At 51.8% G+C, this 27247-nt stretch overlaps 2 protein-coding genes across 2 annotated transcripts; one reads left to right on the top strand and one right to left on the bottom strand.

The window, feature by feature from the left end:
• The first annotated feature begins 213 nt into the window (after nucleotides 1-213).
• SYDE1 (synapse defective Rho GTPase homolog 1) lies at nucleotides 214-6873 on the top strand. Its single transcript, XM_066271374.1, has 8 exons — nucleotides 214-386; nucleotides 1883-2224; nucleotides 2339-2983; nucleotides 3145-3359; nucleotides 4010-4136; nucleotides 4345-4505; nucleotides 5047-5272; nucleotides 5634-6873. Exons 1-8 carry the CDS (start codon nucleotides 299-301, stop codon nucleotides 6035-6037), a joined length of 2208 nt encoding a protein of 735 aa, XP_066127471.1. The 5' UTR covers nucleotides 214-298; the 3' UTR covers nucleotides 6038-6873.
• Nucleotides 6874-7003: 130 nt separating this feature from the next.
• ILVBL (ilvB acetolactate synthase like) lies at nucleotides 7004-19251 on the bottom strand. The gene is given in 17 exon segments (XM_066271385.1): nucleotides 7004-7450; nucleotides 7574-7679; nucleotides 7821-7892; nucleotides 7973-8043; nucleotides 8124-8293; nucleotides 8382-8496; nucleotides 9869-10003; nucleotides 12269-12353; nucleotides 12355-12406; nucleotides 12514-12611; nucleotides 12741-12840; nucleotides 15456-15567; nucleotides 15655-15793; nucleotides 15880-16007; nucleotides 16127-16328; nucleotides 18214-18352; nucleotides 18904-19251. Coding segments are annotated over 16 exon segments (1893 nt in total). The 5' UTR covers nucleotides 18343-18352; nucleotides 18904-19251; the 3' UTR covers nucleotides 7004-7271.
• Between the last annotated feature and the right edge of the window lie 7996 nt (nucleotides 19252-27247).

The raw sequence follows: 27247 nt of genomic DNA, 5'->3' as shown, positions 1-27247 counted from the left end.
AGCGATCACCAAGGGAGACGGGAAAAGAGTGAGGACGAGGGCCCAGGATTGCGCCACGATACCGGAGTTGGAGCCCCAGTAAGCAGCCCAAAGATCCCCTTCCCTCCCCTCCGGGCCCGAGTGACTACAACTCCCAGCGTCGCTCGCTCACGCCGCGGGAAGGGGGAAAAAAAGTTTGGGCCAAGCATTCCCGGAATGCGCTTCCTGCTGGCGCTGGGCGCCGGGCGGGAGGAGAAGGGGGGAGAGGGGCGGCACGGCCCGACCCAGGGCGCGCACTCGGCCCGGCCGGGGCCCCAGCATGGCCGAGCCACTGCTCAGGAAAACCTTCTCCCGCCTGCGGGGCCGGGAGAAACTTCCCCGGAAAAAGTCGGACGCGAAGGAGCGCGGTGAGCGGGACAGAAGGCGAAGGAGAGGCGCCGAGCCCCGCCCGGCCTGGAGGGGGTCCCGGGGCTCAAGGAGAGTCTGCTGGGGGGACGGGGAAGCCCCGCGGAGTCCCCTGCGGGCTGGGGTGGGGGATCGGGGGCGGGCAGGGTACCTGGAAAGAAGGGGTTAAGGGGAGAGGGGCGAGAACCGTTATGTGCGCCTAGCCTGGGATGCCAGTGCTGCGGGCTCCTTGGGAGGCCCCGGAGGGGGCCTCGCCCTGACAGGAAATGGGGCCGAAACGGAGCGCCTGGAGAGTGGAGGGTTGAGGAGCTTGAAGACCGGGACACTGGAGCCCAGTCAGGGCAGAGGGCACCCTGAGCCCTGGAGACCCAGGATAGGAGAAGTGGGGGGCGCACTTCTGCAGGAGGAAGAGACCTGGCGCATCAATCACAGTAGGCACCCCTCACCCCCACTCCCACCTATTAACCAATGACTGCAGCTGCATCCACCTTAAGCAGCCCCACAGGAAACTGTCACTTTGATACAGATAGAGAAACTGAGGTAGAGAGCCGTTGGGCAATTTCCCTGGGAGTTAGTGAAGTGACTTAAACAGTTATTTGGACATGCTCCTAATAGAGACCAGGAAGAGAGTCCTGTAGAATGGAAATCCGAGGTAATGGAGGAGGGAGTCCACAGGCAAGCAAGATGAGATCTTAATGAAATGGGAGCTGCCTAGGGCAGGAAGTCAGGCGAGGGAAGGAGTTAAAGGAGGGAGACCAGATGACTCCTGTATCTGACCTTCCCCCTAGCCCTTCCCAAAGATTCCTAGAGTAGAGATGGGACTGGGTGCGTGCAGCGCGCGCACGCACACACACAGGAAACACCCTGGGATGTCAGAGGGGAGGACGCGGAGCAAAGGGGAGGTGCCACGGCACGATCATGGGGTTTTGGTCTGGGCTGAGACACAGCCCTCTCCAGGGTAGTAGAGTTTGGAAAACAGGCTTGGAGAAAGGGGGTGACATGCTGCAGGAAGAGAGAACCCTGTTGTCACTGTCATGCCTTCTAGTGTCTTCCAATCAAGCAAGCCAGCTAAGCAATAGTCCACTGTGTATTATGAACATGACCATGACATGGGGGCCTAGGAAGTAATCCCCATTGCCTAGCTCCCTGAATCTCCCCCATCTCACAGGACAACACTGAGGCTCAGAGATGGGAAGTGACTTGCCCCAAGCCACCCAGTGAGAATGGTCAAGGTTAATGAGAGGGGTGGAGAATCAGAGTCAGGACAGAGAACCCCACCAGAGGACCGCTGAGACTGGAAGCAGAAGGACATTAGAGACCTCAGGGGCTGACATGGGGTGGATGCTAACCAGGCAACCAATCTCACTCCAAGTACACATCACAGCCCCTGCTGGGAAAGAGCCTGACAGCCTGGGCTGGGGCTGCTCTTTTGGGGGACCAGGGTGGTCATGCGGAGGGAGTAGGGAGGACTGGGTCTTACTCCCTTGCTCTCTGCCAGGCCATCCAGCCCAACGTCCAGAGCCCAGCCCTTCAGAGCCAGAGCCCCAGGCCCTCGAAGGGTCCCATGCTGGAACAGAGGGTCCCCCCAGCCCTGAGACATCTCGAAGTCCCTCCCGAGGAGCCTACCTGCAGAGCCTGGAGCCTAGCAGCCGCAGATGGGTACTGGGTGGGGCCAAGCCACCAGAGGAGGCTGCTTTGGGGCCTGGGACACCCGGCAGTAGGGAGCCTGCAGGCGATATCTGGTACAATCCCATCCCTGAGGAGGACCCCAGACCCCTGGCACCTGAGCTCCCAGAGTTACAGCCAGGCTTGGCTGAGCTAGAGGGCCTGGCCCCACAAGGTAAGCACAAGCCTCACCCACCGCTTAACCCTGCCTTAACACCCCAAGATGCCACAGGCCTTAGCCCCCTTCCAAGCCCATGTTGCTGAATCCTGAGGTCTGCTGTTCTCGTAGGCGTGGCCCCTGCCAGCTCCCCAACCAAAGCCTCTCGAACCAAGTCCCCAGGCCCCGCCAGGCGTCTCTCTATGAAAATGAAAAAGCTGCCAGACCTCCGCCGCCGCCTGAGCCTGCGGGGCACCAGGGCTGGTCGTGAGCGTGAAAGGGCCGCCCCTGCTGGCTCTGTCATCAGCCGTTACCACTTGGACAGCAGTGTAGAGACCCCTGTGCGGGTAGCAGTGGCTGGGGGTGCTCGGGACCTGCGGGCCGGGTACCTCAGTGATGGTGATTCACTGGAGCGCCCAGCAGGGCCCTTGTCGCCTACAGCCTTCCAGCCTTATGAGGTGGGCCCATCAGCCCAAGTACCCCCAGCCGCACTCTGGGGCCGCCTCAGCCTGCACCTGTATGGGCTAGGGGGGCTGCGGCCTGCGCCCGGGGCCACCCCGAGAGACCTCTGCTGCCTGCTGCAGGTGGATGGGGTGGCCAGGGCCCGCACTGGGCCACTACGTGGAGGGCCAGACTTCCTGCGGCTGGACCACACCTTCCACCTAGAACTCGAGGCTGCCCGGCTGCTGCGAGCCCTGGTGCTAGTGTGGGACCCTTGTGTGCGGCGGCACCGGCCCTGTGCCCAGGGCACTGTGCTGCTGCCTGCGGTTTTTCAAGGTAGGATGCATGTCTAGGGGAAGAGCAGTAGGGTACAGGATTCAGCTCTTCCCCAGAGTGCCCAATGTACTAAGGCCAGGTTGGGATGTGGGTTGGAGTAGGAGGCCAGGGCACAGAAGCCTGTGGGGGCAGGCCCCACTCAAGACCCTTTGTGTCATCAGGGTGCCAGGCCCAGCAGCTGGCTGTGCGCCTGGAGCCCCAGGGGCTGCTGTATGCCAAGCTGACACTGTCTGAGCAGCGGGAAGCACCGGACACAGCTGAGCCCTGTGTCTTTGGGCTGCCCCTGCGGCTGCTGGTGGAGCGGGAGCAGCCCCCAGGCCAGGTGCCCCTCATCATTCAGAAGTGTGTTGGGCAGATCGAGCACCGAGGGCTGCGGGTGAGCCCCTCGCCCCACACCCCAGCTAGCCCCCAGATCTCAGATCCGCTCCCCAGGACACCCAATATAGAGGCCAGGCCTTCCCCCCAGGATACTCCTAGCTCCAATCCCAGCTTAGACATGGGCAGGAGGCCCCTCTAGTCCATAGCACTCAGCCCAATACCTATGGGTCACCCACCCATTTAGTGACACAGGCAGGATCCCAGCCTTTCTGGAACTTAGAATCTCATGGCAGAAAAGACATGACTCCAGTAGCAACTCACAAACATCAACCTATAGCTGGAACATAAGTAAAGAAGCTGGGAGAGCTTAAAGCAGGACTTCATCTGTGGGTTGGGGCCATCAGGGAAGGCATCCTAGAGGAGGTGACAAATGAACTGAGAAGGAGTCATAAATTCCTGAGTCAAACACTATGGGTACCAGGACAAGTGATTCATGCAGAGGGTTTACAGATCCAGGTTGTCTAGGCAGCCAGGTGGGGACCCCATGACAGGTGTCAGAGAAGCAGGAAGGCAGCCAGTGACTACAGCTAGTCTCCAACTTCTCAGCCCACTGCCACACTGGCCCAGAACTCCAGCCCTCACCTCACTGGGACGTGATCAATCTGTGGCCCCAGCAAGAAGGCATCCCCTCTCTGCTCCCACACCTAGGTAGTGGGGCTATACCGTTTATGCGGCTCAGCAGCTGTGAAGAAAGAGCTTCGGGATGCCTTTGAGCGGGACAGTGCAGCTGTCTGCCTCTCCGAGGACCTGTACCCTGATATCAATGTCATCACTGGTTAGCATGTCTCTTCTCTTCCCGCCTGCTTCTCATTTAACCCTCACCTCATGTCAGTGTCTGTGGCCCCTCTGGGACCTCACCTCTTCTGTCTAACCTTCACCTTCCTGCACCTGCCCTCCTCCTCTTCCCCCCTCTCAGCCCCAGCTGACCCCTCCAGCCTCAGAAGCCAGGGTTGCCCTGACCAGAGTGAGCCCTGTGTCCATAGGCATCCTCAAGGATTATCTTCGGGAGTTGCCCACCCCACTCATCACCCAGCCCCTCTATCAAGTGGTGCTGGAGGCTATGGCCCGAGGGCCCCCAAACAGGGCTCCCCCCAGCACTGAGGGTACCCGTGGACTCCTCAGCTGCCTGCCAGATGTGGAGAGGGTGAGTTGGGCCCAGGTGGGAGTGGGTTAGACAGGGAGTGGGCTGACATTAGAACATTTCACCCATGCCTAGGCCAGTGATGGCCATGAGCTTGTGGCATCAGAAATTAGGTACCATTAGCATCCCCCCTTCATAAATGTGGAAACTGAGGTCCAAAGCAGTTCAGTGAGTTACTAAGGTTGCACCACAGGATATATAAAAAATGCAGACTCTGAACATAGGTCTGTTAACCTGCCACAAGGAAGTTCTGGCTTTGGGTTCCTGGACAAGTCCAGACCCTTTCTGTGCTTCAATACCCTCATCTGTAAAATGGGACTAATACCAACCTCTGTGTGTTAACACAGAGAAGTGGAGTCAAGTCCAAAGTTTGCTATTCCAAAGCTGTTACTTTGGTCTTCTAGCAAATGGGATCATAATACTAATACCTTATGGGTAAGTCTTAGCTTGGTCACTCCCAGGTATGAGACCTTGAACCTCAGCTTCCTCATTCTAAGCTGTCTTGGTCTCCCTCATGTCCTCCCAATCACTGCTCTTTTCGCAGGCCACGCTGACACTTCTCCTGGACCACTTGCGCCTCGTCTCCTCCTTCCACGCCCACAACCGTATGACCGCGCAGAACCTGGCCGTGTGCTTCGGTCCTGTGCTGCTGCCGGCGCGCCAGGATCCCAGCAGGCACTGCAGCCGCAGCTCTGGCCCGGGCCTTGCCGACACAGTGGACTTCAAGCGCCACATCGAAGTTCTGCACTATCTGCTGCAGGCCTGGCCAGGTGAGTCCCCGGCTCTCACCGCCAATCCGGGCTAGGCCGCCGCGGCGATGCTTTCTCTGGCAGCCGATCAGAGTCGGGTTTCAAGCAAGCCACCCCTGCCCCTCGTCAGAGTTAACCTGTACCTGGTTGCCTCAGCAACCAGAGCAGAGCCAACTAACCCATGCTTGATTCAGTCTCTTCATATGCCAATCAGAAGGCCGGTTGCCGAAGCAACCAGCTCAGCCAATGAAATCGTGATTAGTAGAAGGCCTTGCCTTTCGACAAGCCAGTCAGGAAGGAGCCTGGTTACCTAAACAGCCAATAGAGTCCTGGCTGTCGCCACTGCATAATGTCATCGCAAGCTCTCCCTCTCCATCTGCAGATCCCTGCAGGTCCCCAGAGGCGCCGGACCTCGCCCCGTACCTGCGGCCCAAACAACAGCCGCCGCTGCATTTGCCGCTGGCGGCTCCCGAAGTAGTGACTCGGCCCCGCGACCGAGGTGGTCCCGAGAGCCCCCCAAGCAACCGCTATGCCGGCGACTGGAGCGTTTGCGGAAGGGACTTTTTACCCTGTGGGCGGGACTTCCTGTCCGGGCCAGACTACGACCACGTGACGGGTAGCGACAGTGAAGAGGAGGACGAAGAGGCCGGCGAGCCGACGGGTGCAACGGACTTCGAGGATGACTTTGAGGCGCCCTTCAACCCGCACTTGAACCTCAAAGACTTTGATGCCCTCATCCTGGACCTCGAGAGAGAACTTTCCAAGCAGATCAACGTGTGCCTCTGAGCCAGGCGGGGTAGTACCCCGGTTACTAAGGACTGGGCTCCTGGTTGCTAAGGCGGTGCCGTAACGACGGTAAGGGACCAGACCTGTCGTTCAGGTGTAGCTTGATTGCTGGGGTGTTGCCTAGCGACCAGCCAGCCAGATGCTGGTACTCCTTTCTTGTAACCAATGCTAAATTATTTGGGTACTGGTTGCAAAGGCCAGGGACTGAGGATTTTCGGACTAGCTGTTGTAGCCATCTTTTCTGAGTACCAGGGGCTTCTCCCGCTTGCTGGGCTGGCCTTTCTTGCCTTCCCTTGGCCAGGGAAACACCAGTTAATGTGAGCATCACCTTGGGATGGTGCAACACCCCCAGTCAATACTCTTGCTGCTACCAACCAAATCAGTATTAGCTTTGAGCACTGCACTCTGCTTCTCCCTCCCTCAGAGGGCCCAAGGACTATAAGGAGGTGCTGTTTGGGGCAAGGTCAAGAGCAGCCCCTACCTGGGCTCCAGCTGGATAGGGGCAGCCTGGGGTTTATAGAAAAACAGCTGGTTTCTCCACTCTCTCCCAGGGAAAACCCCACAATTTCCTCAAACCAGCAAATGGAGATAGTAGAGGCCAGCCCTTCCCCTCCCCAGTTCTTACTCAGCATCCCTGAAGAAATGGAGCACTTATAAAACCTCCCTTTTGGAGGGGCCCCACCTGAAATGTCAGGCTGGGGGCACTTTGGTACGAGACATATTTATTGCCTTTGTGCGTGTGTCTGTGTGAGGATGAGTGTGCATGGACACGTCTGGAACGGGTGTGTGGGGCTCTTTCAGGGACCACAGATGGAGGGAAGGGTTCACAATGCTAAGCACCCTGAAATCCCCAGTACTGATGCCCCAGTGGGCCCCAGAGTTCTGGTGGTAAAGTAGGATCCCCTCCTGTCTCCTATCTAGTCCCCTTCTTTGTGGACAATAAAGGAATATGCACAGGTTCTGAAATGAGTACTTGGGCCCACCTGGACCAGAAGTGATTTATTCAATGCAGAAGAAGAAAGGAGATAAGAGTACAATTGGGCCCACAAAGAAAAAGGCCCCAGAGCTCTCTGGCACCTCCAGGGAGCCTCTCTGAGCCCTGACCCCTCCAGCCCCTCCCTATCTTCAGGAAGGGGTTAGAGGGACAAAGCCTCATGAGGTAAGCCCAGAACAGGCAAGAATGAGACTCCAGACCAGCTAGGCAGTCTAAGGGTAGGAAGGTATCCACAAGGCCCTATACAGCAATGGAACCGTCACGGAAGTCCGTCCTCCCAATGAGGATGTTAACGACAACTGGGTGGCCATCTTGGCAATGCTGCTGGGCATCACGAAGCACCTTGACCACCTGATGCTCATTCTCCCGTGAGAGCAGCAAGCCCTGGGCCCCCAGACCCATGGCTGCTTTGTGATAATCTAAAAGGGAAGGTCAAGTCAGATGGTGGCAGAGACCCAGCCCACCATGCAGCCAGCCCAAGAGAGGAACATTCATTCACCCAGCCGGGCAGGAAATAGAATCCCCCATGCCTGGCCCCTCACCAGTATAGGCCAGGCCACAGGCCACATTGCTGCCCAAAGAGGGCACCTGCTCCCGAGAAATCTGGGTCCAGCCAGCATCATTTCCTATCAAGGCCATCACTGGGATCTGCAGGGAGAGGATGAGGCCAAGCCACAACATTAAGCTTGGCCAGCCAGAGAACACAGACACAGATAAGACTCCCTGGTCCAGCCCAGTCCTGATGACATCTCCCAGAACCCCAGGCTTCAGCTGGGGCACCCCAATTACCTTGTGTCTGACAAAGGTGTCAAATTCAATGAGGCTGTACCCAAACGCTCCATCCCCAAACAGGCACCAGACCTGAGATGGGACAGGAAATGGTTGGGGTAGTTCATGGCCCAGAAAGCAGCAAGCCTCCTGCCTCCAGTACCCTGACTCACCTCAGCATCCGGCCGGCACAGTTTAGCCCCAAGTGCAAATCCTGCGCCAACCCCCAGAGTCCCGAAGGCCCCTAAGAGAACCAAGAGAAGGTGAGTGTGAAGGGGCCTGCCTGGATGGTACACACTGCCCTAGCTGTAGGCCCTTCCTTACCAGGATCAAGCCAGCACAGGGGGCCACGTGGCTGTACCAGGTGGGCAGCAGTACCCACAAAGTCCCCGCCATCCACCACCAGAATCGAGTTGACAGACAAAGTTTCCTCCACCAGCTGCAGCACCCGCACTGGGTTCAGGTGTTGGGCTACAGGCATCATTGCCTTCTCCCTGCAACAGAGCAGTGCAGGTCAGCAGGGCCAGCAGCAGACCCTGCCAGGAACCCACCATCCTCCATGTCCACTCCACCAGCCCCTACCGGAAGGACTGCTCCTTCTGCCGATCAGCTTGCCGAAGCTCCTCTGCCCAGTCTGAAGCCCATGTCTGGCCCTGAAGGCCCTCCACCAGCTTCACTATGAAGGAGCCCACGTCTCCTGGGGAAGGAAGAGGGCACAGCTGCAAAGAGGTGGTCTCCTCCTGCCCTTCCAGTATCAGAGGCCCAAAGACAGCAGGAAGCCAACAGCAGCGGTGGAAAAGGAGGCAGGTCAGGGACACTCCTTGGGCAAATGGGCAAAATGCACCCCAGAGTCTGCTGGAACCAGGTTAGGGAGCTGGAGTGAGACGGAGGGCAAGGCTGGAGAAACAAGATTTAAGGAGCATAAAATACATTAGAAATCCAAGCCAACCTCATCACCTGCCTCCCTGTCGCGCCCCAGATCATGCAATTCTATAAATTCTTCCTCTGAAAGATATCACTACAAATACCTCCATCTGCCTGACCAGGTGGTGGCGCAGTGGATAGAGCATCGGACTGGGATGCGGAAGACCCAGGTTCGAGACCCTGAGGTCACCAGCTTGAGCGCGGGCTCATCTGGTTTGAGCAAAAGGAAAAGCTCACCAGCTTGGACCCAAGGTCGCTGGCTCCAGCAAGGGGTTACTGGGTCTGCTGAAGTCCCGCGGTCAAGACACATAAGAGAAAGCGATCAATGAACAACTAAGGTGTTGCAACGCGCAACAAAAAACTAATGATTGATGCTTCTCATCTCTCCATCCCTATCTATCTCTCTCTCTGTCTCTATAAAAAAACAAACAAACAAAACAAATACCTCCATCTGCCAAGCATGTCTCTACAACCCAGGCACACGAATGCTTGTGAACAAATATATGAGCTGGTAGTGATGTACTTTTTCATCATCTCCATTCAGAAATAATTGCCTGGAGGCTCAGAAAAGTTGAGTTTCTCCTCCCTGTCCCTCTTTGACCCAAGCCTTGTCATTTCTGTCCTGACCCTGTTTAAAAGACTCCCCTTGACAGTTCCTGGCCCCCTCCAACTCACCAGCCATCAAGCTGCTACAGTGGACTTTTCCCAAATATCAATGAAATGGGGCTACTTTGCTTGATATAGTGTCCCCTGTCACCTACACTACAGGGAAGTCAACATACTTGGAATGATGGGCACAGCAGGGCAGTATGACCATGAGAGAGCATTGAACAGGGGTGGAGGCTATGACAGAACAGAGGCCTCAGGGGCCAAAAGGAAGCTCTCTGTCCTAACAGCAACAGGTAGTATGAAAGGATTTATAGCCAGGGGACATGGTCACATGCACATTCCCAGGCCTTCCCTCTGTTGCCCACCCACCATTTGTTCATCCTTTTGGTTCACCCATCAGTCTAAGAGCCAAATATACATCTCTGGCTGACTGGGTGCCTCTAGGGCATGGTCCAGAACCCAGCTCAAACCAGCTGCAGCAGAGGCCAGGAGGAGAAGGCCAGAAAGAGCATGTGTACGAGGCATTAGGGGCTCACCCTGCACAGCTTCCTGGGGCTTCCAGAACATGTCTGAGTTGATCAACATCTCTTTCCGGTTACGGTTGACAACAATGATCTTACTGCTTCGGCTGAGAACACGGCCATAGGACAGGCGGAAGTCACATACAATTCCTGGGGTGGGAGAGAGGGGAACAGTGGATGGCAGGTCAGTATCCTGGGAGGGAGCCTACAGTCCTCCAGCCCGCTGGGAACTACCAGTGTCACATGGAAAAACTGCCCAAGACACAAACTATTGTCAAGAGGGAGAGGCAGTCAAGAGAGACTAACCTCCTGAGTCTCCTTCTCCCAGAGCCTTTATTCATCAGAAGCAGAACAAAGGTAACAGGATTGCAGGGGAGGAAAATCAGATAATAAGGGGAAAGACTGGCCCTGGCTGGTTGGCTCAGGGGTAGAGCGTCGGCCTGGCATGCGGAAGTCCCAGGTTCGATTCCTGGCCAGGGCACACAGGAGAAGCGCCCATCTGCTTCTCCACCCCTCCCCCTCTCCTTCCTCTCTGTCTCTCTCTTCCCCTCCCGCAGCCAAGGCTCCATTGGAGCCAAGATGGCCCAGGCGCTGGGATGACTCCATGGCTTCTGCCTCAGGCGCTAGAGTGGCTCTGGTCTCAACAGAGCTACGCCCCTAATGGGCAGAGCATCACCCCCTGGTGGGCATGCCGGGTGGATCCCGGTTGGGCGCATGCGGGAGTCTGCCTGCCTCCCCGTTTCCAGCTTCAGAAAAATACAAAAAAAAAGGGGGGGGGGGAGACTGACTAATGTACTTCTTGTTGATATGAAAAAGGGCTAGTTTCAGTCAGTACATTCTTTCTCTTTTGCTAATTAACAAGCACAAAGGAAGGGGCAATCTAGAATCTCTAGGCTAATTTTCTAAAGTCCGTTCACATGCATTCCTTTGTGTTTGCACAAAGGACACTGATTCACACAGTTTCTTGGTGTTTGGATCCAAGAATCATGCTTCCCTGTGTTCAGCAGGGCAGCACATTCACATCATCATTCACACTCAGGGCTTTTTAACTAAAGTTCCTTAATCCAAGTTATACAGGGTCCAAAATCAGATAGGTGATTCCCTACAGTTGCCCACTACGTAACTTAATCCACCATGGCAGACCAAATACAAAAGGATCCCCATTCTTCACCTCTCCCTGGACCCATGCCACCGCAATGACTTTGTAGCCCCCAGCCTTTGAACCTGGACTGGCCTCAGGATGTGCTTTGACCAGTAGAATGTGTCAGGAGTGCTGGCATGTTCCTGAAACCAGACTTCAATAAGCTTTGCAGCTTCCATTCTCCTTCTCCTAAATCACCTTGCTGACCCAGCCCTGTTTCTCATCCTCCACCAAGTGAACCAGCACAGGTCAGCCTGCTGAATGATGACCCAGCCCTATGTTTCTCATCCTCCAAGTGAACCAGCTCAGGTCAGCCTGCTGAATGATGAGGAACATGAAGGAGGAGGCAGGGAAGAGCGAGAACTCAGAATCCTAGCTGAGGACATGCTAGCCAAGTTACAGCCCCAACCAGCCCCCAAGTATCTGAGCCAGCCCAGCCTGGATCAGCACAGCTAATCTCCTGCCTCCACGACTACAGACTCCTGGAAGACCCATTAGGCCCTGGCCAGTCATTCAGTAGATAGAGCATTGGCCTGGCATATGTGTATGTCCAGGGTTCGATTCCTGGTCAGGGCACACAGGAGAAGCAACCATCTGCTTTTCCCCCACCACCTTCTGCTCCTGCAGCCAGTGGCTCATTTGGTTTGAGCATGTGCCTAGACACTGAGGATAGCTCAGGGGAGTGTGACAGCCTCAGGCACTAAAAATAACTTGGTACTTGAGAATCAGCCCCAGATGGGGTCACTGGGTAGATCCTGGTCAGGGCACATGTGGGAGTCTGCCTGTCTCCCCTCCTCTCACCTAAAAAAATAAAAAGACCCACTAAAACCAGTAAAACTACCACCTCACTTGTAGATGAGTCTTGAGAAATAACATTTTGAGTCACTGAGTTTGGGAACAGTTATTACACAGCAATAGCTAACTGACATACGTATTATGTGTCCGGCAGGCTTCAAAGCCCTTTATGTGAAAATATATGTGCTGTGTGTGTATGTGCTGTACAAACACTGAACAAAGCATACAAATGCAGATGCGGTGCAGGAGGTTCCACAGGGACCCACCACCCGCGTCCTCATCTGTGCAGAGCTGGGTCACAGCACACAGGTGCAACCTAGCAAGAGCTCACCTGAATTTCAAATTCAGGGCTGTTCAAAACTCTTGAAAGAGGAAGGGGGTGGAGCCAGTGAGTACCAGACTAAGAGGGGCAGGGTCACAAGGTAAGGGGGGTTCTGGAGGGAAGGATAAGGAAGAGTGGGGAGGAGGCCCAAGCCCACCTGCAAGGAGGACAACGTCCGCCTTCTTCAAGGTGGCGCTGCGGTTCTGCCGGATGTGGAGAGGGTGGTTTCGGCCCAGCAGCCCCCCGTGCCATCCCGCCCAGAAAGCAGGGGACACCCAGGGTCTCCACAGCAGCCCTGAGGGTCCAGGTAAACAGAGGTGAGTGTGGCCAAGGTCCTGCCCGTCCCCACAAAGGACCAGGGACCAGGAACGTGACAGTAAAGGCAGGGCTAAGGCTTCTCACCTAAGCTTGTTGGCGGGAGTCGGCGGCAGCAGGGCCTGGCTCCCCAGGAGCAAAATGGGCCTTTTGGCCCGGCTCAAGATCTCCACACATCGTTGAACCTGGGGCAAGAGGTGGGGCCGGTGAGCCAACCTGAGTTACTATCAGCCCTCAAGATCAAGGCCGCAGTACTGACTCAGGGACAGGATGTCCTGCCAGGTATAGGTCAGCCAGGGAAAAGAGGTAATCACCTGCTGGGAGGATGCCTGGGGGATGTCCAGAGGAAGGGGCCCCTCAGGCTGAGGCTCCCAGGCTCCTGCAAAGAGGTTGGCCAGGTAATTCTCCAAGTACCTGAGAAGAGGAGAGGAAGGAGTGGTTACCAGGATTCATTATTGGGCTTCCAGAAACTGAAGGAGAGGGGCCAGAGGGGCAGGACAGGCACAACAGGAGTGACTAAACAATGGCCCAGGGGTACACAAGCCCCAGTAGCCAAGTCTCTGGCAGCCTCTTTCCCCTCAGAACCTTCTAATGACCACCCCAACCTGACACAGACCCTCAGAAACAAGTGACACAGGCATGGAGTGCCAGGATCAGGGCCACATCTACAGGGTTAGCCTGAGGTGATGCTGCCACTTCCTAGCTGTGTGACTTTGGACAAGACATTTAACCTTTCTGAGCATCCTGCTCTGAAAATGAAAAAGGAAACCTCCCAAGGTTCAATGATCTATCCACTCAGGATATAAAGCATTTTGCAAAACCCTCATCACTGGGCACTATTAGCATCATCAGTACATTTGCCTCTTTCTCTGACTTCCACGATCCCCCTTTTGTCTCCTTACTCACAGGGTCACAGTGCCCCGCCTTTCCCTAAAGCCCTGAGCAGACCTCTGGAGATACACAGATAAATCCTGCTCAGTCCTGCCCTCAAGAACACCAGCCAGAACAACCAGAAACAGACACATGGGTGTTGACAGGAAGCAGCTGGAGCCAGAAGCTTGTTTCTCTCTAGAGGAGTCAAGATTGCAGGGAACGAGAAAAGGCCAAGGAAGAAACCATGGGGACCAAACTTGGAAAGAAAAAGCAAAGGAAGAGCCAACCTTGCAGGGGGCTGAGCAGGGATGCCCAAGAGAAAGCGGGGTGAGCAGAGGGCACTGGCAGGCCAGGGAGCAAAGGGGCTCTCACGGTCACAGAACAGAACTGCTTAAAAATTCTGCCTCCCAGATATGGTTACCAACCACTTCCTATGTGTTAGGACCCCTGAACCCCGCTCTCTATTTCTGGTTCTCTAACCATGTTGAAGAAAGGATAGGAGACACCTTGCCTTATATCTGACATGACAATGGGCTCTGCCCTGTTCTTATTTAAGATAATGGTGGTTAATTCTTTTATCCTTCAGCATTTGCACTAATCAAAATGATCTCGTTATTCCTCACAGACTCAGTCTAGAGAAAAAATGTTCATTTTACAGATGAGGAAGCTGAAGTCAAGAAAGGTTTAATCATGGTGTAGTGAATACACAGTGCAATATACAGATGATATATTATAGAACTGTACTCCTGAAACCTGGATAACCAGTATCACCCCAATAAATTTAATAAACATTTTTTTAAAAAAGAAAGTGTTTAATCACACACATTAAACACATTTGTTTAATCACATTCTATGTACATCAAATCATTATGTTGTACATCAGCTTATACAGTACTGCCTGTCAATTATCTCAATAAAAATGGGAAAAAGGGTTTAATCATTTGCTCAAGTTAACACAGCTAGTTAGTGGCAGTCCTGGGATTTGAACCCAGATCTCTGGACTTTTATTCATTTATAGAGCTAGCACATAGCTCTGTGGGTAAAGCACTAAAGGTTCCTCCAAGCTGAATCCTCATATGCCATTAACAGATGGATGACTTCACGCAAGCCATTCAGTAATAATACCTTAATTCAAAAGGTTGTTATAAAACACACTGAGTAAATCCGCAACTCCTCAAGCTGCTCCTCAAGGCACATCCCCCATGCCCAGGGTTCAGGGAGCTGGCTGTCTTGTTCACTGATGTCTCCCCATGCCCATCCTGGTACCTGGTACATAGCTGAACTTACTAAATATATGAAGAAGGATTGGAAAGAGCAGGGGCAAGGGTAGACAAAGGGAGGGGAAGGGTGGAGAATGGAGAAGAATTGATTCTCCCTCCTTCTGAGCTGTTTCAGCCAAACCCTACTCAGAGATGACCAAAAATGTACCCTTTACCTACCTCCACTAGAGCTGCGCACCTACCTGGACCCCCTCTATCTGCTCAACTGAAGGAAGTGCCCTTCAAATTTCTTAACTCTTCTAAGAAAACCTTCAGGTTTGTCCCATGCCAGCCCCATTATCCTGCTATCTCCAAGATCCTGGCCATTGCCACTCAAAGCCCCAGAGCTAAGTGTGCCCATGTCACAGGCCTGCAGGGACCCACTGCACCTTTCTACAGGCAGTCATGTGATCCAACCATGTCTCTGCATCCCATAGCAACTACCCAGATCCAGGCCACTATTACTTCTCTTCCCAGGGACCACCACACCTCCTCCCTGGCTTCCCAGCTTCCACCCAAGCAGATTCCATTCTTCAACAGCAGCCAGAATCAGGGTATCCCAACCTGATTAAGGCCATGCTTCTCAAAGGATCTCAGATTAAAAATAAAACTGCAGGCACCCCATGGGCCATGCTGGCTGCTCTAAACTCAGCCCTTGTATCTCTCCTCTTTGCTCACCTACTGCTGCTACACAGGCCACCTTGCTTTCCCAGTCTACCAAGTTCACTCCTGCCTCAAGACCTCTGAATATGCTATACCTTCCACCTGAATGCTCATCCTATAACTGGTTCCTCTCAACTGATGTGCAAATCAATGAATGAGTGAAAGGAGGGATAAGTGCTGGCAGGGAGGTTGCAGGAGAAGGTGGGAGGGCATGACAGTAGTAGGGCTACGCACCAAGAGACTCCTCGACCCATAAGGCCCTTGGGTGGCTTGGCTGGCACCATCTCCTTCTGGACCATGAAGTAGGGGTACAACACATCGATGGGTAGCTCCACAAACACTGGGCCTGTGGGGGCAGGAACACTGAGCTTGCCATGCCTCCCTAACCCCCAAACTGTAAGAACTGACCACTATCCAACCCTCTACCACCGACCTGGGGTGCCCGACTGGGCAGCAGCCATTGCAGTCCTTAGAGTGGGCACGATGTCCCGCACCCTTCGCACAGAAGCACAGAACTTGCAGAGTGGCTGGAACAAAGACATCTGATCGATGGCCTGGAGTGCACCCCGGTTCTGGTGAAGACAAGAGTTCAGGGGAGTTACCATGTGAGACCTTTGAGCCTCCCTGGAGCCCCCACCACCTCTGGAGGACAGAGCACCTGCAGCAGAGTACTGGCGGCCCCACCCAGAAGAAGGACTGCAGACTGGGCTATCTGGGCATTCTTCACTGCTGTCACTGTGTTGGTGAGGCCGGGGCCCGCTGTCACTGCCACCACGCCCACCGTCCCTGGAACACAGACCCTATCACCTTCTGTACCCATGCCCATCTTCCTGATCACCCCCAAAAAAACCATGCCCCTCAAAGACCCCCATCCCAGCTCCCAGCCCTCTCCACTCTGCCCTCACCCGTTAGGCGGGCAACGGCATCAGCAGCAAATACAGCTGTAACTTCATGGCGTGTGTCCACCACACGGATGCCCAGCTTTTCACAGGCCACCAGCAGCGGGGAAATATGTCCACCAACCAGTGTGAAGAGGAAGCGCACACCGTGGGCCTTCAGCACAGCTGCCACACTCTCCCCACCATGCCGGATGCTTGCCTTGTCCACCTGAGCTCATGAACAGGGAGGAGCAAGACTGTCAAGGAACAGGGCAAGGACACCAGGACAGGTGGGAAGGGAGGTGATCCCCCACCCCCAGGAAGGAGGGCTGGGAAAGGCCCATTACATTATCTTACCAGATCCTCATGTTATTACAGTTGGCCCTCGAACACAGGGGTTAGAGGTGCCAATCCCCATGCAGTCAAAATTTCATGTATAACTTTTGACTCCCCAAAACTTAATTATTTAACCAGAAGGCCTGTTAACCAGAAGCCTTATAGATAGTATAAACAGTTGATTAACATGTTTTATAGGTTATATGTAGTATATACTGTATTCTTATAATAAAGAAAGCTAGCATAAAATGACATTATTAAGAAAATCATAAGGAAAATATATTTACTGTATTTATAGAAAAAAATTCACACCTAAGTAGACCCATGTTGGTCAAAGGTCAACTGTATATCCTTTTACAGCTAAGAGGACCAACACTTGCCCAAGCAAGATTCAAAGTCCCATAAAACCAACACTATTAAGCACCCTGCTCTGTTACATTGTCCAGCTGCAGATGGTAGGGCAATCAGGGAGAGAGGGGGAAGGTGGATCTACAACACCCAGGGAAGTTTGGCCAATAGCACAAGGCAGGGGTCATCATTTGTAAATCCAGAACTGCCTGCCTTCCCATATCAGGGCCTGACAGACTGACTGTTGGCTCCAGCCTACCAGGCTCCCTCCCACTCACCGCACCAGGCAGTTGACAGGCTGCCAGCCACCAAATGCCTGGCAGTGAGAGCGGCCTCCACACCCCAGCTTCCACATAGCCCCAAACACCAGGGGCCTTGGCCTTAAAGTTCCTCGGGCCAGTGGGGCTGCTTCTGTCTATGAGAGAAAGAACTAGGAAAGGGTCAAGGTTGTTCCAAGCTAGGAGAGGAAAAATTGGAGAAGGGATCTGGGGAAGGAATCTGAGGATGGGGTAAATTTCTGAGAGGAGCCAATTAGTTCAGAGCCAGGTCTGCGAGGTCAACTCTTCTCCAAAAAGGTCATCTGAAGAAAGCTGCCACAGAACCTCTCTGAACCTGTTTTCCCTGAAGAAAATGTAGACAGAAACAAGGGCATCTATTCAGGGACATGTTGGGTATATAAGATAATCCCTCTGAAGCATTCAGCTCATCAGAGAGCAAATGTCACAGCCAACTCCTCTGGAGCTTGCCTTCATAACAGTAGCACTGCCCCCAATTGTGTTCAGGGAGCTCTACTTTTTACTTTTTCTTCTCTTTCTTTTTTTTTTCTTTTTTAGTGAGGAGGGGATGCAGAGAGACAGACTCCCGCATGCGCCCTGGATTTACTGGCAAGCCCACTAGGGAGTGATACTCTCTGCCCATGTGGGGCTGTTGCTCTAGTGCAACTAGAGCCATTTTTAGTGCCTAAAATGGAGGCCAAGGAGCCAACCTCAGCGCCTGAGGCCAACTCGCTCGAGCCAATCCAGCCATGGCTGCAGGAAGAGAAGAGAGAAAGAGAGACAGGTAGAGAGAGAAAAGGAGATGGGGAAAGGTGGAGAAGCAGATAGTCACTTCTCCTGTGTGCCCCGACAGGAATCGACCCAGGACATCTACACACCGGCGGACACTCTACCACTGAGCAAACCGGCCAGGGCCTAGGGAGCAATGTTGTTCTGTGAAAAAAGGCTCTAACCCCCGGGGAAAGCGGTGGACGGGGTGTTGAGTGCCCTGGCAGCTGTAGCTTCCCTGTTATCTCTTACAAGGCAAAGTCCATGGCCTCTATGCTTGGCAATGAGGGCAGGGCCCTGGAAAGAATCTCCTGACAGTCCTTCCCACTGGGAGCTCCATCGCCTTTAGCTGCCCCCCAGCTCGCCTCCCGTCGGTGCCCCCCCCACCTTGTGCATCAACCGGTATAAGAGCCCCAGGCGGTATGCGGCGCCCAACACGGCGGCTACTAGCGTCCCGCTGGCCAGGAGTAGAAAGGAGGGAAAGAATCCCCCTTCAGGGGTGGCGGAGGTCTCCATAAGGTGGCACCTAAATAAGAAAGTGTAGGTTCAGTGCCTGGACTCAATAATTAATTATCCGTAATAAGGTAAGCCCCGGATCCCGGGCCACGCCTCTTCCCCGGAGTATCTGCATGGCCACGCCCCTTGTACGGCTAAACTCAGGCCCACGCCACAACCCCAAAGACCGAACCACGCCTCTCGGGATACAGACCAAGCCCCTTGTTAGGCTCCCAACCCTTAGGACACGACCACCACCCAGACTATGTTAATACGACCACAACAGCTTCAAAATACAGCGTCGGACTGGGACGCTTAAGACCCAGGTTCCAGACCCCGAGGTCGTCAGCTTTAGCGCAGGCTCATCTGGTTTGAGCAAAGCTCACCAGCTTGAACCCAAGGTCGCTGGCTCGAGCAAGGGGTCAGTCACTCCATCTGCTGTAGCCCTGGGGTCAAGGCACATATGAGAAAGCAATCAATGAACAACTAAGGTGCCGCAGCAAAGAACTGATGCTTCTCATGTCCCTCTCTCTGACTCTCTCTCTGTCACACACACACAAAAAAGTTATTTCTCCCACTTACCTACTATTCAATGGATGCACCGGAAACCCTGCCTCTCTTTACGTCAAGGTGCCGAACCTCAGCCCCAGTTGAGAACCCACCGGTTACGTCACCGAGAGCGATGAAGCCACGCCCCAGAGTTGTTGTGCGCAACCCTCTCCTCAAACCAGGCCCCGCCCCCAGGCGAGAGTCTCGCGGGTGGAGACTAGGGCAGTCACAGTAGGCTGTTTCTCCGACCCGCGGGAGACTTCAGTCTTCACAGACAAGAAATGGCGCTGACTCCAGAGGAATTCGGCGCCCTTTGTACCACGTGATCCGAGCGAAAGGCCAGCCTGCTTTCCCCTACATGATCGGCAACGCCCTATAATCTGGCCCATCGCGCTTGCGCAGAGCCGTAGCCACGCTTGGACAGAGGGACCTCCTATAAAATCCCTGACTCTACTGGCCGCCTCCTACACAGGCCCCGCCTTATCTCGCCTTTCATTGGCCGCACATTTCAGGCCCTGTTCCAGCCTTAATACAGGGCCTTGAGACCCGGCAGCTTTCCATGGCAACCGTGTGCTACATTCCCTTCAGGTTGGCTGGGCATTGAAGGTCACAAATCCGAGGCCTAGAGTCCACCATCTGGAGCCTCCTCCCAAACAAGTCCGTCTCCACGCGGGTAGGCCCGCCTCCGCTGTTGGCCCCACCCACCCCTGCGGGTTTCTTTGCTCTAAGTGCTGCGGAATGCACACTCTGTACAAAGTCCAGTGGTCCCTGGTTCTGCCGGTGTTCCACCATTTTCCAGCCGTCTAGCCTCGGAAAATAGGAATAGGGGAGTAATTCTGTTACCAAGCGCTCTACTTCTTCTGACCAAGAGAGATTCTGCCATTTTTATACCGGCTCCCATCTCGTCAATTTATAGGATTTCCCTCTGGGGATTACATTCCTTTGTTATAATTTATTTTATTTTATTTTATTTTATTTTGTGTGTGTGTGTGTGTGTGTGTGTGTGACAGACAGTGAGAGAGACAGAGAGAGGAACAGATAGGAACAAACAGGAAGGGAGAGAGATAAGAAGCATCAACACTTTGTTGTGGCGCCTTAGTTGTTCATTGATTGCTTTCTCGTATGTGCCTGGGGGGGGGGCGTACAGCAGAATGAGTGACCCCTTGCTTCAAGCCAGCGATCTTCAGATTGGCCTGGGCTCAAGCCAGCAACCATGGGGTCATGTCTACAATCCCACACTCAAGCCAGTGATCCCATGCTCACACTCAAGCTGGTCAGCCCGTGTTCAAGCCGTGGACCACAGGGTTTTGAACCTGGGTCCTCTGTGTCCCAGTCCAATGTTCTATCCACTGTGCCAAGCTCCATTGTTAGTTTTAACTTTACTGAATCATTCCTAGGTTTTTGTTTCACTCATTAAAAATAAACCTCACTACAACAAAAAAAGAAAAATAAAAAATAAGTCTCCTTTGGCCCCACATTCTCTACCTGTTACATGTTACAGTACCTTTCCTCCTCTTTTTAGCAAAATTCCTCCAATGAGTTATCAGCACTTGCTGCTTCCTGTGAGCTTCCCCATTCCTACAGGATGTAGCATTGAGCCCACCCAGATCCCCTGTGCTTCCATTGAATTTTATTCTAAGTGAGTTGGGAAGCCAGAGAGGACTTTGAACAGACTAAGTCACACGAAACATGCTTACAATTGTTTACAAGGGCCATATTTGTAATAGCCAAAAACTAAAAACACCAAAATGTCCATCCATAGGTTAAACAAACTGTGGTCCATCCTTACCATGGAATCCTGCTCAGCAATAAAAAATGTAGGTTCAGAACAAGTCACCACAAGATGTGCCTCTGTAATAAGAGATTGCTTTGAGCTAACAGCAACAAAGACCCTGCAGGCTCAGGAAAAATTTCTGCCCCACTCCCCTTGAACTACCTAGAAGAATTTGAATTAGGAGCCTTGCCCATAATAAGAGATGATTAGAAATAACTTTTTCTGGCCTATCTATAGGGCAATGCAAACTGAACATCTCCTTATCATCCTGCAATTACCTTTCTCTGCTCTGAAGCCACAAGGTGCCTTACCTTATCCTTAGCTTGGAATGTCATGTATGCCTCATTTTCCCTTCCTGTCTTTGAACCGCTCGTGTATGTGGGATCTCTGACTCTCAGATGTATGCAGAGCTCCCATAAATACGTGTATAATTAATTTGGTCGTTTCCGCTTGTTAATCTGTCTCATGTCTACTTGATTATTAGACCTGCCACAAGAACCTTGAGGGTAAGGAAAGTTTCTTCCTCCCCCACAAAAAACACACCATTGAAACACAGAACAACCTAGATGGATCATAAAATAATTATGCTCAAAGAACATATTTGTGGTTGTCAGAGGCAAGGGTTGAAGGGGATGGGGGTGAAGGTGGTCAAAAGATACAAACTGATAGTTGTAAAATAATCTTGAGGATGTAATGTACAGTACGGAGACCATAGTTAGCCGCACTGTTTATATATTGGAAAGTTGCTAAGATCCAACTAAGATATAGGATCTGTCACCACAAGAGAACTTTTAAGATACAAAAAAAACAAACAAAAAAAAATAGCCTGACCAGGCAGTGGCGCAGTCAGTGGATAGAGTGTCGGACTGGGACACAGAGGACTCAGGTTCAAAACTCTAAGGTCACAGGCTTGAGCATGGGGTCACTGGCTTGAGCATGAGATCATAGACGTGACCCTACATGGGGTTGCTGGCTTGAGCCCAAAGGTCACTGGCTTAAGCCCAAGGTCTCTGGCTTGAGCCCAAGGTCACTGGCTTGAGCAAGGGGTCAGTCGCTCTGCTGTAGCCCCCCCCCCCCCAGTCAAGGCACATGTGAGAAAGCAGTCAATTAAGAACTGAGGAGCTGCAACGAAGAATTGATGCTTCTCATCTCTCACCCTTACTGCCTGTCTGTCCCTATCTGTCCCTCTCTCTGTCTCTCTCCCTATCTCTGTCACAAACACACACAAAAATTGTAACTATCTGAGGCTATAGATGTTAACTAAGCCTATTGTTATAATTACTTTACTATATATATATTCATCAAAACATTATTATATACCTTAAACTTATATAGTGTAATATGTCAATTATATCTCAATAAAACTAGGATGGGCAAGTATTCTCTATCCACAAGCTCAAAAATATTATGCTAAATGAAAGGACCAAGTCTCAAAAGATTACATACAATATGATTTTATTGATTTGATATTCTCCAAATAATAAAACCACTGTGAGGGAATACAGATCAGTGGTTGACAGAAGTATGAGATATGAATTGATGTGATGACCACCACATCCACAATCCTTGAAAGGAAAGGGTGTATGCTCCCATGAGCCTTACACCCTTTCCTGTAGCCTAGGATGTAGATGTGATGGCTGGAGCTAAAGGACTCACTTTGGACTCAGAAGTGGAAGCCATGATTTAATTAAAGCGGAGTCACTTTGCCATCCCTGAACCACCCACTTCTAGACTGTTACATGAAGAAAGCATAGTGTCTATCCTGTTTCAGCTACTGTGTTTCACGGTCCCTTTGTTATAGTATCTCATACCGTACAATAACTATATAAAAGTTAACACCAGAAGTTGGTTCTGCTGCAATAAGTGCCATTCTGTGATAATAAAAAGTGACATTCTGTGATAATAAAAACCTAAATTATCAGGCATTGACTTAACAATCAGGTCATGAAGACATGTATAGAAGGTGGAAAGTTGTTGATCTATGTTGTGTCATGGCAAACCAGTAGGTAAAACCATGATGTCTTCCATGACAGATTATTGCCTACTGAGTCTGTAACCCTCTGGCAAGTGATTGGCAGAAGCCAGGCTGTTTGTGTGTTTGCTACTTCTTGCCACTGTTAAAAAGAGAGAGAGGGCCTTGGCCGGTTGGCTCAGTGGTAGAGCGTCGGCCTGGCGTGCAGGAGTCCCAGGTTCGATTTCCGGCCAGGGTACACAGAAGAGGTGCTCATCTGCTTCTCCACCCCTCCCCCTCTCCTTCCTCTCTGTCTCTCTCTTCCCCTCCTGCAGCCAAGGCTCCATGGGAGCAAGGTTGGCCCGGGCGCTGAGGATGGCTCTGTGGCCTCTGCCTCAGGCACTAGAATGGCTCTGGTTGCAACAGAGCGATGCCCCAGATTTGCAGAGCATTACCCCCTGGTGGGCGTGCCGGGTGGATCCTGGTTGGGCACATGTGGAGTCTGTCTGACTGCCTCCCTGTTTCCAACTTCAGAAAAATACAAAAAAAAAAAAAGAGAGAGAGAGAGAGACGTGTCCTGGGAAAGCAAAGATGGAAGGGACCATAATCATATTAAGGCAGTCTCTCCCTCCATGCAGACTACAATTTAAATGGACTGAGTCTGGTAATTTGGGGCTCACAAGGAAGCAGTGATACAAAGATGATCTTGAGGAGGCAATTAAAGCAAGAGCTTGTGCCTTTCTCAGCAGCCTCAAGAGAACACCAAGGTTTAAGTATGGAGGCCAGGAAGTCAATGATGGCAGCATTTGGGTTTAGGGACTATATCAGATGGACAAACCTTGAGGACATGATGCTAAGTAAAATAAAACAGTCACAAAAAGGCAAATACTGAACACTTATATGAGGCACTCAAAGCATTCAAAATCCGAGGGACAGTAGACAGATAGTTGCCACTGACTGGGGGAGAGAGGGTGGAAAATTAGGGTTTACTAGGAACAGAGTTTCGGTTTTACAAGGCAAATAAGTTCTGGGGCCAGATGGTGATGGTGGCTGCTCAACCATGTCAATGTGCTTAATGGCATTGAATTGTGCACTTAAAATGGTTTAAGATAGTCGGCCCTGGCTAGCTGGCCCAGCGGTAGCGCGTTACCCCACGTGTGGAAGTCCCGAGTTTGATTCCCAGTCAAGGCACACAGGAGAAGCGACCATCTGATTCTCTACCCTCGTTTCCCTTCCCCAAGCCATGGCTTGAATGAGCAAGCTGGCCCTGGGCACTGAGGATGGCTCCATGGCCTCACCTCTAGCATGAAAATGGCTCAGCTGCCAAGCAACAGAGCAGCAGTCCCATATTGGCAGAACATCAGCCGTAGATGGGAGTTGCCAGGTGGATACCAGTCTGGGCGTATGCGGGAGTCTGTCTCTTCACCTCCCTACCTCTCACCTGATTTTTAAAAAATTAAAATGAAGAACAGAGCTTATATTTCAAACTGGATGCATGAATGGATGATACTTTAGGTGATATTCCCTACAGTGGCCTATTGCATGTATGAGGAGAGGTGTGTGAATATTGTGCCACCTTGAGTATAGTGGCACCAGTCTGTGGTTCTCCTTGTCTAGGGAAGTGCCTTTAGATCTTTGAGTGCTAAGGTATCTACAAGACAAATAGAATCTTCTCTTGCTAATACTGACTGCCTCTCATAGCAAAGTTTTCTAAATTTTATTTTTTACTTTTTTTTTTTTTTTTTTTTACAGAGGCAGAGATAGACAGGGACAGACAGACAGGAACAGAGAGAGAGAGATGAGAAGCATCAATCATCAGTTTCTTGTTGCGTGTTGCGACTTCTTAGTTGTTCATTGATTGCTTTCTCACATGTGCCTTGACCGTGGGCCTTCAGCAGACCGAGTAACCCCCTGCTGGAGCCAGCGACCTTGGGTCCAAGCTGGTGAGCTCTTTGCTCAAGCCAGATGAGCCCGCGCTCAAGCTGGCGACCTCGGGGTCTCGAACCTGGGTCCTTCCACATCCCAGTCCGACGCTCTATCCACTGTGCCACCACCTGGTCAGGCCATAACTTTTAATTCCTCGTTGTGCCACTAGTCATTCTTTCTTTAATTTTGCCAATGCTTCTCCTGGAAAAGAGATAAAAGAAAACCCTATCTGACACAAACACATATGTCAAATTCTATTTTCCCAAAGAGGAGGTTAAGGTAACCCCTTCACACTAAAGGAACACTGCAATCCATGTTTCACAACATATTTATATACTACTTCTGACCCCCGATTTCTCCAATATTGGATCAGCAGAAAATGAATTGCGAAAGTTTCAGTAGAACCATGAGGACAGAGGAGCCTCCCAAAAGATGAAGCTAGATTGGAAAGAAAATGAGCCATCTTTATTCCTTAGAACTGCTTAAATCTTGCCCTCAGTCTTTGGCCTCTGGATAATAGCAAGGGGGGGGGGGGTAGTAAAACCGGTTCAGCTTGAGGGCTGGGTTTCGGGCTGCAGATATCGAAAAACCCAGATGCAAATGGGTTTAAATAATATTCATAAATAAAATGGACAATTTATCCTGTTACATACCAAGAAATGTCAGAGACAAAGTTTTTCATTTTTTCTATTCTGCCATTCTTAGATATTGTTACAAGATGTCTGCAGAAGCTCCAGACATCACCTTTTCACACAGACTCAAATAGAGGCAAGAAAAGAAAAAGTCTCTTCATATATATATATATATATATATATTTTTTTTTTTTTTTTTTTTTTCCCCCCGTTTTTCTGAAGCTGGAAACAGGGAGAGACAGTCAGACAGACTCCCGCATGCGCCCGACCGGGATCCACCCGGCACGCCCACCAGGGGCGACGCTCTGCCCACCAGGGGGCGATGCTCTGCCCATCCTGGGCGTCGCCATGTTGCGACCAGAGCCACTCTAGCGCCTGGGGCAGAGGCCACAGAGCCATCCCCAGCGCCCGGGCCATCTTTGCTCCAATGGAGCCTCGGCTGCGGGAGGGGAAGAGAGAGACAGAGAGGGAAAGCGCGGTGGAGGGGTGGAGAAGCAAATGGGCGCTTCTCCTGTGTGCCCTGGCCGGGAATCAAACCCGGGTCCTCCGCACGCTAGGCCGACGCTCTACCGCTGAGCCAACCGGCCAGGGCTTATAGTTTTTTTTGTTTGTTTGTTTTTGCTTTGGGGTTTTTTGTTGTTGTTTTTGCAAGAGAGAGAGAGAGTGGGGGACAGACAGGGACAGACAGACAGAAAGAGAGAGATGAAAAGCATTAACTCATAGTCATGTCACATCCGAGCACTGCTTTTGCTGCATTCTATAAGTTTTGGTATGTTGTGTTTAAATTTTTATTCATCTCAAAGTATTTTCTAATCTACCTGACTGGTGGTGGTGCAGTGGATAGAGCATCAACCTAGAACACTGAGGTCCCCCAATTGAAACCCCAAGGTAGCCAGCTTGAGTGTGGGCTCATCTGGCTTGAGCACAGGCTCACGAGCTTGAGCATGGAGTTACCAGCTTGAGTGTGGGATCAACATCATGATTCCATGGTCACTGGCTTGAGCCCAAAGGTCACTGGCTTGAGTCCAAGGTTGTTGGCTTGAGCAAAGGGTCACAGGCTCAGCTAGAGCCCCCTGGTCAACAGAGGCAGATTAAGGTCAGTTGAGGCCCTGGGTGCAGAAGAAAATATTGGGCCCTTTAAAAAAAAGAGAGATAGGGAAAATAAAAATACATGTTAACCATATTTTTATTTTTTTTAAAATTTTTTTTGTATTTTTCTGAAGCTGGAAACAGGGAGGCAGTCAGACAGACTCCCGCATGCACCCGACCGGGATCCACCCGGCACACCCACCAGGGGGCGATGCTCTGCCCATCTGGAGCGTTGCTCTGTTGTGACCAGAGCCATTCTGGCGCCTGAGGAAGAGGCCATGGAGCCATCCTCAGCGCCCGGGCCAACTTTGCTCTAATGGAGCCTCGGCTGTGGAAGGGGAAGAGAGAGACAGAGAGGAAGGAGAGGGGGAGGGGTGGAGAAGCAGATGGGTGCCTCTCCTGTGTGCCCTGGCCGGGAATTGAACCCGGGACTCCTGCACGCCAGGCCGATGCTCTACCACTGAGCCAACTGGCCAGGGCCTAATCATATTTTTAAAGAAACAAAAATATTATGTACTATTAATGTTAAAATTGCACATATGAAACCAAACTTGTCATTAGGAAAAAAGTATATAGTTGGGAGTTTGTGGGGCCCTTCAGAAGTCGGGGCCCAGGGTGTGTGCCCAGTGTGCCCACCATTAAATCCGCCTCTGCTGGATGAGCAATAATCAATGAACAGCTCAAGTGACACAATTACGAGTTGATGCTTCTCATCTCTCTCCCTTCCTGTGTCTCTCTCTTCTCTTTTAAACAAACAAAAAGAAAAAATGTGTTGCTTAATTGTCACATATTTGGGAAGTGTCCAGTTTTTTTTCTGTTACTGATTTCTTGTGTCATTTTATTGGATTCAGAGAAGATATATTACCAGGGTTTAATTAAACAAAAGTGAACTACTAAATCACAGTGAGATACCACTTTGCATCTACTAGGATGGCTATACTTTTTTTAATGGGATATAACAAGTGTTGGCAACAATTTGAAAAAATTGCAACGCTCATACACTGC

This window comes from Saccopteryx bilineata, chromosome 1, assembly GCF_036850765.1.
Source record: "Saccopteryx bilineata isolate mSacBil1 chromosome 1, mSacBil1_pri_phased_curated, whole genome shotgun sequence".
NCBI classification, from domain to species: Eukaryota; Metazoa; Chordata; class Mammalia; order Chiroptera; family Emballonuridae; genus Saccopteryx; species Saccopteryx bilineata.
Note: the sequence above shows the minus strand (reverse complement) of the source record. Positions and strands in the feature narration are given on the sequence as shown.